Here is a 16,648-nt window from a genome sequence, read left to right on the forward strand (position 1 = left end):
GCATTTGCATGTTGAGGGCGCTATTAGGTGCCGCGGGTTGGACGCACGTTTTCCTCCCCTTATTGAATAAGGGGTAAGGGAAAACGTGCGTCCAAGAGCAGGCTAACAGTGCGCTCTGTCGGAGCGCACTGTACTGTATCGCCCTGTCAGATTTTAAACCGCACTGCATGCTATACTCGCTGGAATACTCCCAGTGATTTTTATTTTTGTTATAGTGGTTTTTGCCTCCTCTATTCTTCCAGCTCAACTGGAACCAAAGCTATAAACATTTGCAATTATCTGGGATAGTCTCCCTCTATTTTATAATCGCATTCCTTCTCTTTACACCAGCCATTGTAGCAACAGTACATGGCCAAAGGCCACATAATCACGCTTCTCTCCAGAGCATGCAATCATGATGCCTGAGCATGTCCACTAGGTGTCACCATTGAGTGATGGCTGTGGTTTTCCTTCCCCTGGGGACAGTGAAAGCTGCCTCAGCAACATCAGCAGCCGGCCTAGGAAGCAAAGTCCTGGTTTGGGAATCAAACTCAAGTCCCGCTGCATGGTAGTGCATAGTATTGTCACTGAGCCACCAAGCCGGCCCTCTTCCAGTGATTTGGACGACAGAGTACATGACAGAAAAGAGTTAAGCAAATAAAATTACACAACGTGCAAAAGGTTTCTAAAGACTCAATTGATTCAACAGCCACAAGCTTCCCTTTTTCCCTTCATAGTAACACAAGAAATACTAATGGTAAGCTGTATTAAAGGTCATTGTCTACAATGAAAATAAACAAGTAAACTGCATAAAAATTATTACCACAATTAAAAGCCACTAGTTCAATTTCACCTTGCCATGTGTTCTGCACACATTTTCAGAAGAACAATTATTTTATACTACAGGAAAAGAAAGGTAGGACAAAACTTAGAACAATGTTAGATAACTTTTCATTTCAGAAAGGGGATGGCAAACTTCCACACAAAAAAAACAAAAAAAACCTTTGCAAATATGGAAGCTCATCAAATTACTAATCCCAAAGCAGTAAAAATGTCTTTCAAGGGCTTTTAGTCATGCAAAAATTAGATTGCACGCCTAGTCCCAAAAGTAGCTATCTAATTTCTTTCCAGAACATTCCATAAGGAACTAGGAGGGCACACACTAATTTCTCAAGTATAAAAGACTAGTTTAATATGTGGTAAATTTATCACAACCAAAAATGTCAAGTACTTTGCTGTTTTACATACTGAAACCATCTTGCTAGGATACTGACTTTTTTTTTTTGTATACAAATCTCCCTAAAAGATCTTAGTTAAACTAGTTTAGATACAGGCTTTGTAAAAGCAGACTGCTCAGTAATAGTGTTGTAGTATTCCCAAATTGGTTAAAAAGGGGAATTTTAATAAGAAAATGAAAAAAATAAACTACTGAACTATCACTTCTGGTTTCCAATTTTTATACAGCACCCTGACCTTGCAACTAAGGTGTACAGAACCATCTAAAACTAAATGGTTTGGTTTTTTTTTTTTCATTTAATTGACTAACAAATGATATACAACACTACCCAAGGGAGGCTGTAAACTAGTAAGGTGGGCAGGGCTCCTAAAGTTACTCCAGGGTTTACTTGTCAAGGACATTTACTGCCCTCCCTCCTACCCCCTACAATAATTTGCTTTGAGTTTTGAGAAGGTTAGAGGCAATGGGAGCACATGGTGAGTGCATTTATAACATAGCCAGTACATGCCTCTCAATTCCCCCAATGGAGCAATCCTCTCACACTCCCCTCTACTTTCACACCCCTTCCACGTCCTCCACTCTACTCAGAGGCAGACCCTCTCTCTCCTCCTCCAATCCTTCCTCCCTCCCCCTTTCATATTCATTTTTTCTCCCCTTCCCTCTCTTGCTTCTTCTTCTCCCCTCTCCCCCGCCTCATGCCATCCAAACTCCTTTACGCTCCTCCCAGGTACAGATCAGAACCAAAGAGGTCTCCTCCTCCTTGTTCTCCCCCTACATCCAGGCCCTGACTGGTGCCAGAGATGTTGCTTTCTCCCGTCAAGCCTGATTCTCTGATCAGTACAAAAGATGCCACCGCCTTCTCCCCTGGGCTCAACAGCCAAGACAGTCCACTCACCCCCCTGCTGAGCAGAAGTGTGAAACCCTGAAAATGGGACTATAACAATTGTGGACAACTTCCTAAATCATGGTGCAGCAGCAAACAGGCAACCTGAAGCAACAAGAATCTCACATCATGCTGAACCAGATCTTCTTTGAATATCTTTGCTGCTGCACCAGTGCTAAAAATTAAATGCCGCTCCTTGTGATACTAAAACAGGCTCAGACGTTTTAGGGTTAAATAAAAACTGAAAACAACCACGTGCTAAAATAAATGCAACAAAATAACTGCCAACACACACCACTGCGATATAAAAGGGGATATTTTCAAAAGTGAGTGGGCAGCTGCAAAGTTTGCGGGTGCTTTTATCCGCAGATCCTGCACCACTTCTCACAAAGGAAAGTACATGGTGTACTTTTCTCTTTGAAAATTGCCGAAGAAAATACATCCCGCAGAAATTTACACCTGCTTTTTCTGTAGATATTTTTTTCAGGCACACATAGACCAAGGAGTTTTCAAAATGTAAAAAACTATGTAAATTGTTGCCTCTCCTGCATATTCCCACCCAGGAACTCCTCCATGAGAATGCAAGGAAAACTACACGTTCTGTGGACCACCACGCATACTTTTATGCACAAATAGGGTGGGCAATTTTCAAACAAGCTCTTTTAGTCATATAAGAAGCCATGTAAACAGGTTTGAAAATTGCTTTCAAAAAGAGATAACTTTCAGAGATTTTTTTAATCCCCATTTTAGCAGCTCAAACAAGCTTATAACAAGGTGGTTTTTAAACACTCAAATCTGGTATGTATAATCAGATGAATATTTTTTTATCAAAGACAAAAGGTCAGTACCGGATTATGTCTTACTTGGAATCTGAAAGCTCACAGACTCAAAGGTGAATGCAAAATGATTTGAATAAGAGCAGGAACAGCAAGTTCCAAGTCAGTCATCCAATGACAGAGAGAAAAAGATGGTTAATGAAAGATTAATTTTTAATACGATGGCTAAAAATGCAAATCATCACCAAGACAGAGACAGAGGCTACCTAACAAAGTAAATTAAAAATAAGGCAAAAATATTGTCATGAGTCGAAATAAACTTTCTAATATACTGATTATTAAATTGAAACTATTTTCCCCAAGTTTAAATTTCACATTTAAGAACTATAAGAATGGTATTGGAGAGCCAGTAACCAAAGTCATCTGAGAAGGGATTCCTAGCCATCGTCTAACAGTAACACGTACTGGCTGGCTCTAGAGTGCATATATGACGGGTTCCCGAAGGAGCAGCAGTCTGTGCCCTTCAGCTGAAGCACTGTTGCTGAGATAGTAGTATTGGATGGAAGTTGGAGAAAACACCTAGATAGCTGAAAATGAAATATCATAATGGCTCCTTAGCACTGTTACGGCAGATATTAAAGATGCCAGGACAAAAAGAGCAACAAAAAAGAAAATGTAAATATTTTTACAATTTAGAATGATTGCCAAAAGAGGAACGGATATCCTTCACTTATTTATTTGCACTAGAGTAAGTCCCATGAGAGGATCCTGTAAAAATACACATACATCTAGAAAATACTCGCATCATGAATGGAAGTGACATCATTCCTTGGGAAAAAAAAAGTCAGTATCTTAAACTCTGTCTGCAAAGTATAACTACTATGTGACAGAATGCAGTTGCTGAAGCGCTTTTGCATTATGCTACAGCTGACAAAGAATAAATTGATGGGGGGGGTGGAAGCTGCCATACTGGGTCACACCAAGGATCCATCAAGCCCAGCATCCTGTTTTCAACAGTGGCCAATCCAGTTCACAAGTACCTGGCAAGTACCCAAACATTAAATAGAGCCCATACTACTAAAGCCAGTAATAAGCAGTGGCTATTCCCTAAATGAACTTGATTAATAACAGTTTATGGACTTCTCCAGGAACTTATCCAACCCTATTTTTAAATCCAGCTACACTAACTTCTTTAACCATATCCTCTGGCAATGAATTCCAGAGCTTAATTGTGCACTGAGTGAAAAATATTTCCTTCAATTTGTTTTAATTGTGCTACTTGTTAACTTCATTGAGTGTCCCCTAGTCCTTGTATTATCTAAAAGAGTAAATAACTGATTTACATTTACCCGTTCAAGTCCTTTTATGATTTTATAGACTTCTATCATATCCCCCCTCAAACGTCTCTTCTCCAAGCTGAACAACCCTAACCTATTTAGCCTTTCATCAAAGTAGAGCCATTCCATCCCCTTTACCATTTTGGTCGCCCTTCTCTGTATCTTCTCTAGTGCAACTATATCTTTTTTGAAATGCAGCAACCAGTCACACCACAGAGTGATACAGATGCATTATGACTTTCTCCATTTTGTTCATCATTCTCTTCCTAATAATTCCTAACATTCTGTTTAGATTTTTTATCACCGCAGCACACTGAGATGATTTTAATGTATTATCCACTATGACGTCTAGATCTTTTTCCTGGGTGGGAATTCCTAATATGAAACCTAACATTGTGTAACTACAGCAAGGGTTATTTTTCCCTATATGCATCACTTTGCACTTGTCCACATTAAACTTCAACTGTCATTTGGATGCCCAAGGTACAAAGAAGGGCAACCAAAATAAAGGGATTGGAACAATTCTCCTGTGAAGAAATGCTAAAGCAGTTAGGACTCTTCAGATTGGAGAAGAGACGGTTGACGGGAGAAATGATAGAGGTCTATAAAATAATGAGTGGAATGGAACAAGCAAATATTAATCAGTTGTTTACTCTTTTGACAAATACAAAGACCAGGGAACATACAATGAAGTTACTGAGTAATACATTTAAAACTAATAAGAGAAAATATTTTTTCTCAACGAATAATTAAACTCTGGAATTCGTTGCCAGAGGATGTGGTGAAAGCTATTAGTGTACTTGTGTTCAAAGTCTTTGAACACATAGTACACTAATACGCTAATACAATTTTAAAGATAGGTTATACTTTTAATGATAAAAGCCCTTAAATTATCAAATTATTAATCACTTAACACATGATGACTGTAATCGAGAAACTATGGCCACCCTCCCATATGTACTCAATTAACACAATATGTGATTATCATAACACTGCACACAGAAGTACATCCTTTTTACCGTTTTACATAATCGTGTACTGCCTCACTGCTGTGACTCCTCTAGGAGGAGGGCGGAACTGCCAGCCTTCCTGGGACCCTATAAATGAAAAGGGGCAAGTTCCTGTTAATAATTTTCTTTTGGTATCTCACATCTACCAAAACAGGAAAAAAAACAGCAAGACCAGTTTTGAACTTCAACACAATAATATACATACACAGTAACAGGGTAACTGCTGGCTGATAATAACTTCTGGGTCCTCAGAACCTGCCTAGCTGCCCCTTTCTACCAAGACTCCATCACCTCCCTTGCCCTTTACCATCAGTACCTGGGGATTTGTTTGAAATCTGTTACCAGTAGTACCTCTGCTGGTGGGCTAGTCAAAGTATAATCTAATGTTATATCTAGAAGGTAGCAGTTTCCTAAGACTTTTGAGGTTTCCGGCCTAAAATCACTCAGTGCTTTTTCAAAATGAATTCCATAAAGAACATCTAGACTGGTTAATTTTGGCTCTCGAAGACTAAATTTTTAGACAAAATATTTCCAACTGATGGTTCAAATCCACTAGTGCAAAACACTTAAAAAAGAGCTAAGATTTCTATGAGGAGAGAAGAAAAAATTGTTTGGGAACACTGAAAGGGATACATCAAAAGATAGATTTCACCACTAAAATCTGAAATTATACTGTATACAAATATGTTTTACATCGCACATTTTAACATCTTAATCTTATCTTGAAAGGAAAATAAAAGTTACTTAAGCCACCCAACTCAGTTGGCATTCCATTCATTTGTGCTTACCATCTTCCAAGTCTTCCACATGGTATCGTGATGGTACTTTACTGCCTGCAGCCTGTAATTAAAAAAAAACAAAACAAAACACAAGCTTTGGAATAGACAGGCACATTTTGATCTTGTTTTACAAGTACATACTGTGCTTCTATTAGTCTTGTGAAAATTTAGTTTTGTATAGGAAATCAGGTATATATAATATCAAATTAATATTAAAAATATATATTAAATACAGAAACAAAATCTACTAAACCAACTGCAAAATCAATTCAGCAAATGATGGCACTACTACATATCAGGTAACATTAGAAATGTCATGCCAGGTCAGACCAATGGTCCAACAAGCCCAGCATCCTGTCTCCAACAGCAGCCAATCCAGATCACTTGGGAGTACCTGGTAGAACCCAATAGGAAAGTCATTTCCACATTGATAACTTCCATAAGCTATATTAGTATGAACCACATTCTCTAGAAACAAATCCCATATCGAATAAACATCTGCTGTTTTGAGAGAGCCCGTGGAATGGACAGCTGTCGTCGCCTTCAGCCACCTCACAGACCAGCACCGACCATCTGCTGCTATCTGCTCTTTAGATGGCCTTGGTTCTCTCTCAGGACCTGCACTTTAATTTCTGGCCCCTTGGTGATGTCACTGGGAGGAGCGATGATGAAAAGGCCCCAGGGGTCACCAGCAGCAGGCACACATTTCTTCATGTACATGAAGGAGCACAACACAAAGGTGTTCCTTTGTGTGACCTTAACAGAGCCTTTGTAATGTTCTGGACTCTTCACTTTCTTTTTTGTTGTTACTGCTCTTGGGGAAGAGAGACAAAGGAGCCTACAGAAGCCATGATACTGGTACTTGTCGGATACGGAAGGTATGGCAACCTTTCTATTGCCCCATTTTTTACTTTCAACCAACCCACACTAATTTGGCTCTGGTTTCAACTGCTCCAATGATGTCTATAATGTTATCAGCACTAATAATTATGTTAGTCAGTGCTCAATCCATTAAAAGCAAGCTTCCTGTTGTCTATGATATCTTACGAGATAAGTCAGCAGACTGCTTAAGCATTACGGAAACCTGGTTGGCAGAGACTGATATGGTGTTATATAATCAGATCTGCCCCTCTGGTTACTCCATAATTAATTCTGGCATCATGCAAGGAAAAGTGGTGGCTTAATAACTGCTTTTAAAGAGGGCTTGAAATTGACTCCTTCTGAGGTAAATATATCTGAGCCCTATGAAATGATTGTTTTAACATCTTCAGATTTCAGCCTATGTACTACTTAGTTGCTCCCTGGCCTTTTGGCCCACAATTTATATCCTTTGATTAAGTTATGTTGCATCTGATGAAGTGGACTCTGTCCTCAAAATTTCATGCTTTAATAAACTGGTTAGTCTTAAGATGCCACTTGATTCCTGTCATTTTTGCTACACCAGACTAACATGGCTGTCCCTCTGAAGATTTTTCTCCTTAAATCATCAGAGACTGCTGACCAGGTTTTCCAATATTGAGATTTCTTGTATTGTTCTATTGTGGTTCAACTCATACCTGACAGATGGCAGCAGCAGCAGCAGATAAGGGTTTCCTCAGAAACCCCTGCTTGCTATTCAGTTTCCACTGGAGTCCCCGAGGGCTCCACCCTATTTGCAATGCTATTTAACATCTACCTTGCCCCTTCTTGCTGGGCTGGGAGTAAATTATAAGATTTACGCTGCTGATAATAGGTTTTTACCCCACTGTCATCATCTTTGGCTTCTACATTTTAATTTGCATCTATATATCTGTCCACTATCAAACACAGGTTGTCCCCTTTTCTTGCATGTATTTGTTTATATGCTATACCTTATGGTAAGGTATAAAACACTTATCTGTATTGTTTTGGAAAAATTAATAAAGAGATAAATATAATAATAAAAAAAAACAAAACTGGTTGTCCCCTAACAAGCTCATGCTGAACATTTGTAAGACTGAGGCGATCATATTAACCACATTTCTAATTGCAGATACACCTTCTGGCTTTGTATTTGAAGGTTCACAAACTTCAGGCAAAAAATCTGGATATTATCATCGACCACAGTCTCATCTTAAAGCTGTGGTTTCTGCTGGTTTTTATAAATTAAGACTGCTTTGTCCTCCTAAGGTCAGACGATTTTCATCAAGTATTGATACTTTCGATTACTGTAATTCACCTTATCTTGGTTTACTATTGAGTTATTTAAGGTCTCTTCAAAATCATTCATGCACAAAACCACAGGAACACATTACCCCTTGTCCTGGGCTCACGTCATTGGCTCCCAATTCAGTGACGAATTTCAGTGGCGAGAGAAGTTTAAGATCTTGATATTAGTATATAAATTCTTCAATCATACTGACACACCATGGATTAATTCCATATTAAGGGTTTATATACTCCCTCAAGTGCTACGATCTACTAGACAGGGAAAATTGAAAATACCATAAATATGATCTGTGCATCTTGCTGAAACCCATGACCAGACATTCTCAGTGGCTAGACCTGTGCTTTGGAATTTGCTACCAGAACTAGGCAGAGTTGCTTACCTGTAACAGGTATTCTCCAAGGACAGAAGGATGTTAGTCCTCACATATGGGTGACATCATCAGATGGCGACCAGCATGCCACTAACCACGCGTCCACGCGGGGTCCTTCTTCAGTCTCTTATAACAGTGTTCGCGAAAAAATAAAATAAACCGAGAGAAACCAAACTCTGCAGGGTGGCGGGCGGGTTTTGTGAGGACTAACATCCTGCTGTCCTTTGAGAACACCTGTTATAGGTAAGCAACTATTTCTCCAAGGACAAGCAAGATGGGTGATTATGTAATTATGTAGCTCCAGGCCACTCCCAACATGCGGAGCAGAGAACAGGCGCCAACGTGCACAACTAGAGCTGCAATAACCAGAGTAGCAGGCCTGCACCCACAGATAGGGCCCACGGAGGGAGAGTTGGATTTTTATGGCTGAAAGAGATTATGGAGGATGGACTGTCCAAAATGACTGTCCTGCCGGCCATCCTTATCCAGGCCACATGAAGCAAACAAGTGGTGAGAACTCCAGGTCGCCCCTCTACAAATCTTGTGAATGAGGACTGCATGCAAGTGAGCCACCAAGACTGATACGGCTCGCATGGAATGAGCCTTGACGTGACCTTCAAGACAAGCCCGCCTGAGCGTAGCAGAAGGAAATAATCTGCAAGCCAACAGGATAAGGTCTACTTAGACACAGCGATCCCCAATCTGTTTTTGTCGAAGGAGACAAAAAGCTGAGTGGATAGGCGGTGAGGTGCCATCTGTTCCAAGTAAAAGACCAGAGCCCTTTTACAACCCAATGTGTGCAAAGCCCATTCACCCTGGTGAGCGTGTGGTCTTGGAAAAAAGGAAGGCAACACAATGGACTGATTGAGATGGAACTCTGTGACCACCTTAGGATGCAACTTCGGGTGCGTACCAGAACCAACTTATGACAAAATTTGGTATAAGGCGGGTACGACACCAGAGCTTACTTCATCGCACAGGGTGAGCGAGCTGCAACCGCAACCAAGAAGATAACTTTCCATGATAGGTTCTTCAGGTCGCAGGACGGCAATGGCTCAAACGAACCCTTTATGAGCTGAGACAGGATGACGCTGAGGTCCCAGGAGACTGCTGGCGGCTGTGTGGGGGGCTTAAGTTGTAACAAGCCCTTCATGAACCTCCCCACAAGCAGATGTGTGGAAATGGAGGTACCATCCCTACCCTGATGGTATGCCCCAATGGCACTAAAGTGAACCCTCACTGATGTGGTCTGCAGACCAGATTCGGAGAGGTGCAATAGGTAGTCCAAAAGCTTCAGTGGGAAACAAGAGAAGGGATCCAGCTCGTGTCTCACACACCAAGCCGAAAACCACTTCCACTTGAGATTGTAGGATTTTCTCATGGAGAGATTTCTAGACTCCAACAGGGCACGCGATACGCCCTCCGAAAGGCCTAAAGCCTGGACAGTTACCCGGCGAACATCCAAGCCGTGAGAGACAGGGCTTGGAGGTTGGGGTGGCGGAGAATGCCCTGGGTCCTGAGAGATCAGATCCGGAACAGTCCTCAACTGGATCGGGGGGGGGGGCACAAGGCCAGCTCCCGTAGAAGTGGAAACCAGGCAATCGGGATCATTGTACCCTGGTCCTGTTGGAGCGTTTTTGAGATGAGCAGAAGGGGAGGGTAAGCGTATAGCAGCTCAATGCCCCAGTGAAGTGAAAAGGCATCGGACATCGATCATCTGCTCATCTGGTCCAGAGAGCAGAAGCAATCTACTTTCTTGTTCTCTAGGGAAGCAAAGAGGTCCATGTCTGGGGTCCCCCACAAGCCAAAGATGTGGTTCACTGCCTCTTGATTGAGGGACCACTCATGAGGTCAGAAAGCCTGGCTCAAGGAGTCTGCAAGGACATTGTCCACCCCGGGGAGGTACACCGCCCTGAGAATGCCATTAACAATGGTCCACGATCAGATTTGGACTGCGTCCAGACAGAGGGTGTACGACCCTGTTCCCCCCTGCTTGTTCAGATACACACAGCCACCTGATTGCTGGTCAGAACAAGGACCACTTTTGTTGAGCATTTGCTCTCTGAATACCTGCAGGGCATACTGGATCGCCCGTAATTCCAGGAAGTTGATCTGGGACTGCACCTCCTGCAAGGACCAAAGACTCTGTGTGTGGAGGTCTGCAACATGGGCTCCCCAATCCATATGGGATGCATCCGTGGTGAGGACAATCTGGGGCTGCAGGCTCCAGAAGGGAATCCCCTTTTCCAGATTTGATGGGGTTGCCCACCACATGAGGGATTGCTGAAGGGGAATGGTGATCAGGACGCAAGCCCATAGACCCTGGGTGGCTTGACACCACTGGGAGCATAACGTCCACTAAGCCCGGCGTATGTGAAGTCGAGCAAATGGTGTAGAGTGCACCATCACCGCCATATGACCCAGCAGTCGAAGAAACTGGTGCGCTGAGACATGGGAGCAACTGGAGACTACCCGAGCGAGAGCAGAGAGGGTCTCCACCCTGTCTTGAGATAGAAAGGCCTTTTTCTGAACGGTGTCCAGCTGGGCCCCAATGAAGTCCAGTTGTAATGATGGCTGGAGATGGGATTTCAGATAGTTGATCAGAAAATCCAGATTTTCCAAGACTCGGATTGTGATTCGCAAGGCACTCTGCGGCCCCTGTCTGGAGTCACTCTTGATAAGCCAATCGTCGAGGTAAGAGAAGACATGAACCCTCCGCCTCCAAAGATAGGCCTCAACTATTGCTAGGTTGAAGGGAGCACCCGGTACTGATAGTGTTTCACTTCCACCAGGAATCACAAGTATTGCCGATCCACCAGAGAACAGGGATATGGGCACAGGCATCTTTGAGATCAAGGGAGCAGAGCCAGTCTCCCGCCCTGAGGAGGGGAATCAAAGTGAGACCATTTTGAACTTTTCTCTGACCAGAAACCGGTTCAATGCCCTCAGGTCCAGAATTGGCCAAAGGCCACCAGTTTTCTTGGGAATCAAGAAATACCTGGAGTAGAACCCGTCGCCCTGCTGGCTTGGTGGAACTGGTTCGACTGCCCAAGCCTTTATTTATTTATTTGGCTTTTTTTTATACCGATGTTTGGAGCTAGCCGTCACAACGTTTATAGTAAATTTAAAATAGTACATAGAAATCAATAAATTATAAAACAATAGCAGGTGATAAAATCATGGATCAGTAAGAGAAAAATACAGGTCTTCAACAATTGATAAACCTAATATATTACTGATAATAGAATAAAAACAAGATATTCTAATGATTAAACAAATAATATACAAGTGAATAACAAGCTTAAGAACTATAAAATAGAGAGAAAGACATGATCTAAAAAACAATCCATAAAAGAAATTAAAATTAACAGATTGTGCAAAGTAAAGATGGGGATAATTTAACCAATGCCTTCTTTGTATGCCTGTTCGAATAACCAGGTTTTAAGATTTTTTTCTGAACAAGATTGGCCTGTAACCTCAGATTATGGAAGGGTGTTCCATAATCTGGGACCTGCCAGTGATATAGCTCTCTCTAACTGTGGTAAGTCTAGCTGAAGAGACAGACTGTATTGACAATAAACCTTTGTTGGCTGATCTAAGGTTCCGCTGAGGGATATGAAGCCGGACGACTGAATTTAACCATTCAACTTGTTCCCCATAGATCGCTTTGTGTAAAATACAAAGTATTTTGTACTGGATACGTTTTCGATAGGAAGCCAATGCAGCAATTTCAGTATTGGGGTGATGTGCTCCTTCTTTTTGAAACCTGTTAATATTCTGGCAGCTCAGTTCTTAAGGATCTGCAGAGGCCAAATCGTGGATTGTTTCAGGCCGAGCAGGATTGCAATAATCTATGCCTGTAAAGATTGACTGTAGAACTGTTCTAAAGTCATTAGGATTTAAAAGTGGTTTCAGACGTCTTAGCATTAATAGTTTACTGTATCCCTCTTTAATTTTGATTGATATGTGTTTTTTGAAGTTGAGCTCGGGGTCAATCCACATACCAAGATCTCGAACTTTGTCTCCTAGCTTAATTGATAAATCTTCGTACGGCATTGTGCTATTTTGACTGGATGTGGAAATTTTCCTTTCAAGGAGAATGATTTCAGTTTTGTCAATATTTAAGCTAAGTTTCATTTGAGTTAGTAATTGTTTGATGATATTAAGGTACATAGTTATTTTATAGGTCTGTTCTAATGTGTCATTATCCGGTATGATAATCTGAATGTCGTCAGCATAAATATAGTAGGTTAAACCTAGTCCAGACAGAAGGTGGCAGAGTGGAAGCATATATATATTAAAGAGGGTAGCTGAGAGGGAGGAGCCTTGCGGTACTCCTGTGTCTAGCATTATTGTATCGGATGTAAAATTGTTCATGTTTACCTGAAATGATCTATTGCTCAGATAGAAAGTGAACCATTGCAATGTTTTGCCATTGAGCCTGATATCAGTGAGTCTTCGGATAAGACTTTTGTGGTTGACTGTCTCAAATGCTGCAGAGAGATCAAGTAGTATGAGGAGGTATCTGTGTCCATTAACAAATCCTCTCTTAACTGTGACTGACAGTGAGAAGAGTAGGGTTTCTGTGCTAAAATGCTTTTTCTAAAAGCATTAAGAGGGCGGAGAGCTCTACTCAAAGTATCTACAGGTTCCCTACTGCTTTCCACCGTGGACACGGAGGACAGTGGGCTGGAACTCATTGGAAATGCAATCTGTACCCCTAGCGCATGATAGATAGGACCAGAGGTCTGTTGTAATCGAAGTCCATCAGTCTGCAAATAACTGCAGTCAACCCCCCACTGGGGAATCAACACCATGGGGCAGGGGAGGCTGACTCATGTTCCTTGGCCGGCAGTCAAAATCCTGTGGCAGGGCTGGGGTCAGATGGGGCGTATGAGGTTGCCGCATCCTCAGTCTCACCAGAGACCATTGAGGTCTTGCTCTAGGAACCGTGGGTAGTACTTCCACAGCCAGTAAAAAGGCTACCTCAGATACTGCCTAGGGGGCTTCTTGGGAGGCTTGGTGTCGGAAGTACTGGCTGAAAACTGTTGAAGGGTCTCATGATAGTCCTTCAGTTGTGCCACCGCCTCTTTAATCCTGTCCCCAAACAGGTTTTCACCCGTACAAGTCAAATTTGCTAAGTGGTCCTGGACGCAGAGCAGAACTTGTGTTTATCATACTCAAGGCCCTGCTCCACTACCCTCTGAAATTCCTCCTGAATTTGCTGAGGGAGGCATTTCTCCAACTCCTGGGCCTGTTTCCAGAGGTTCCTGGAGTACTGACCCATATAGAGTTGGTAACAACCGATCCTGGCCACTAACATAGTGCCTTGAAACATCCGGCTTCCGAGAGCATCCAGAGCCCTATGCTCTTGGCCCAGGGGGGCTGAGGCATGAGTGGAAAGCCTCTTCACCTTCTTCAAGGCCAATTCCATCACCACCGATTGGTGGGGGAGCTGTCGGAGCGCGAACCCGGTGGTGGGCTGGACCAGATAAACTGCATTCGTTTTGCAGTTCACCGGAGGAACTGAGATGGGGTGCTCCCAGAGTCGGGGTACCAGCTCCTTAAAGTTGTCACGGACTGGGACAGCCACCATCTCTTTTGGGGCATCCAAAAACTGCAAGATCTCCAGCATCTTGTGCCGAGAGTCCTACTCCGTTAACAGCTGGAAAGCCACCGATTCCGCAATGGTTTTAATGAACCCAACGAAGGAAAGATCCTCTGGGGGGGATTTCTGTTGCTCTTCCAGAGGAGAGGGCTCCGAGGGCAAATCCTCCGATTCCTCGGTGGAGGAAACGGATACCTCCCCTTCCCAGGGATCCTAAGGGGCTTCCCCTAACTTTTCATGTCTGGAGACGTGGGGGGCCGAGCGTCCAACTGTGCCCTAAGCATTAAGCCAGGGGGCCATGCAGGCACCGTCAGAACCGAAGAGGGAACCAAGGGTACCGAAAGGGCTTGGGACCGTATGAGCACCGATGGATCCATCGGATCCATTGGAAACGTCAGGGACACCAATGACACCGAGGGCATTGGTCCCGATGGCCTCGGTAGAGCCAGAGATTGGCAGGGTGCCATGCGCAAGTGAGGCACCGCCGATTCCAACGGCCTGTCCTCGTCTGAGGAATCGCTCACCTGGAATGGGAACCGATGGTGGCAGAATCGATGCTCCCTTCAATCACGAAGGTGCTTGGGACATCGGAGCCAGCTGTGTCAGCAAGATACCAAGTAGCATATCCAGCCACTCCAGGAGAGGTGCAAGCACCACTGGAGTCAGCTCCTATGGCAGTCCCGGTGGAACAGGAGGCTTGATGCCCTGCAGGGCTCAGCCAACCACCAACCGCACGTGCCTCTCCAACTCCTCTTTAAAAGCAGCCAAGGATGAAACAGCTTGAGGAGGAAAAGGCAGCGGAATCGGAGTGTCCCCTGAGTCATGGGGAGACACCGAACCCTCCACCGGCACCAGTGGAGGCCACCAAGAGTCCTCGGAAGGACTGGAGGGAGTCGCTTCCCTCCGCAAGAGACCATTTCGGGGGAGGCACTGATGCGGTCGATGCCTGCCCGCAGTCCAACTTGGAGGAAGATGGACGGTGGCGATGTTTCCTCGACCTCTCCTGATGCTCACCTCGGTCTTTACCTGAGACCGACAGTGACAGAAAAGGGCCTGACCTTGAATGGGACGACATCGACTGCACCTGGTCTCCCTTGCCCACCTCGGGACCGAGAAGCAGCAGAGGAGATGAATCCAAGAGGGTCGAGGCCGGGACTTCCTTTCTGAGCGGGGGTAGAAGTCCCAGACGCCAACGACGGATCTGAATATTTAGGACCAAACAGCTTCTCCATCTTGTCCAAACATGTCCGACGGCCCTTGGGGGTCATCTGGGCACAGAGATTGCAACCACGGACATTGTGTGATGGCCTCAGGCAGACAGAGGACACAGATGACTTCTTTGGAGACTTTGATCAATCTGTTAGTCTTGGTATTGTTTTGGTTTTAGTACCTTTTATATGTTTATTATGTATGTTTTAATTATAATCCGCCAAACTTTGGAGGGCACAGGATACAAATTTGTTTAAACATTAACCATTAAATATTACATAATATTTCATGTGTAAATTGTGTCCTCCTTTCTTTGGTACACATGAGCACATCAACACTCTGAATGACATCACAGACTTTACCAGCTTATGAGCTCTACACTTAAGCCAACAGGCACCATTTTGGATCTTGGCAGCAGAGAGGCAGGAGGAATTTATGCTACCTCCTTTGATCTTCTGAGCAAGGACTTTGGAAAAAGCAAGTGGAAGAAGGAGAGTAGGAATCAAATCCCCAGTGCTAACCAAGTCTTTCACATTGGGTCAATCACTGAGGGGGACATTGAGAATGTAAGCACTATACTTTTTGAGATAATGTTTACACTATTTTTATGCCCTTACTATAGAGACAATACTAAAACAGATATGCCAAAAAAATATTGTGCATCTCCCAACAAGAACTGCTTTAGCATGCATGTGCTAAACTTTAGTGTGCATTTTAGTGCATAGCCACAATATATATTAAAAAAAAAAAAGATAAACAGATTTGTCACAAGTAAGGAATGGAAAACAAATTTTGTTTTTATATTTATCTTTATCCACACTTAATTACTTGCCCTTTGAGTAATCATCAATAAAAGTATATTTAAAATGCATGTCCCAATAAAGATTAAACATATTTTAATACAATCCTACTAAAAGAGCTGAATAATAAAAAGACTTATTTTCTCAATCCGGTACACATGCACTTGATGATGAGATTTGTGGAACAGATGAAATCACCTAGAATCTATCTATCTAACTTCATGATGTCATGTATGAGATACATGAAAGAGGATGTAACATTTCTTAAGTTAACAAAAATGACTTATTTCCATCACAATTATTGCTACTTACAATGTTTTTTCTGTTTTCCATAATCAATAGCAGTGATAGCAATTTGACCAGTAACTAAATTTAAATAGGAGAAATAGGTAATCCTTATGGCTTTAAGATTGAGATTAGAAGCATTGCAGATCTCTTAATCAGAAACATAGATGTTGACGACAGAAAACAC

General features: G+C 42.9%; 1 protein-coding gene across 1 annotated transcript in view; it reads right to left on the reverse strand.

Moving 5' to 3' along the window:
- Positions 1-16,648, reverse strand: part of HELZ (helicase with zinc finger) — a 639,316-nt gene that overhangs the window by 483,078 nt on the left and 139,590 nt on the right. The window contains 3 exon segments of the mRNA XM_029599344.1: positions 2,070-2,075; positions 5,240-5,309; positions 6,011-6,062. Coding sequence (XP_029455204.1) covers positions 2,070-2,075; positions 5,240-5,309; positions 6,011-6,062 — 128 coding nt within the window.

This window comes from Rhinatrema bivittatum, chromosome 4, assembly GCF_901001135.1.
Source record: "Rhinatrema bivittatum chromosome 4, aRhiBiv1.1, whole genome shotgun sequence".
Classification (NCBI taxonomy): domain Eukaryota; kingdom Metazoa; phylum Chordata; class Amphibia; order Gymnophiona; family Rhinatrematidae; genus Rhinatrema; species Rhinatrema bivittatum.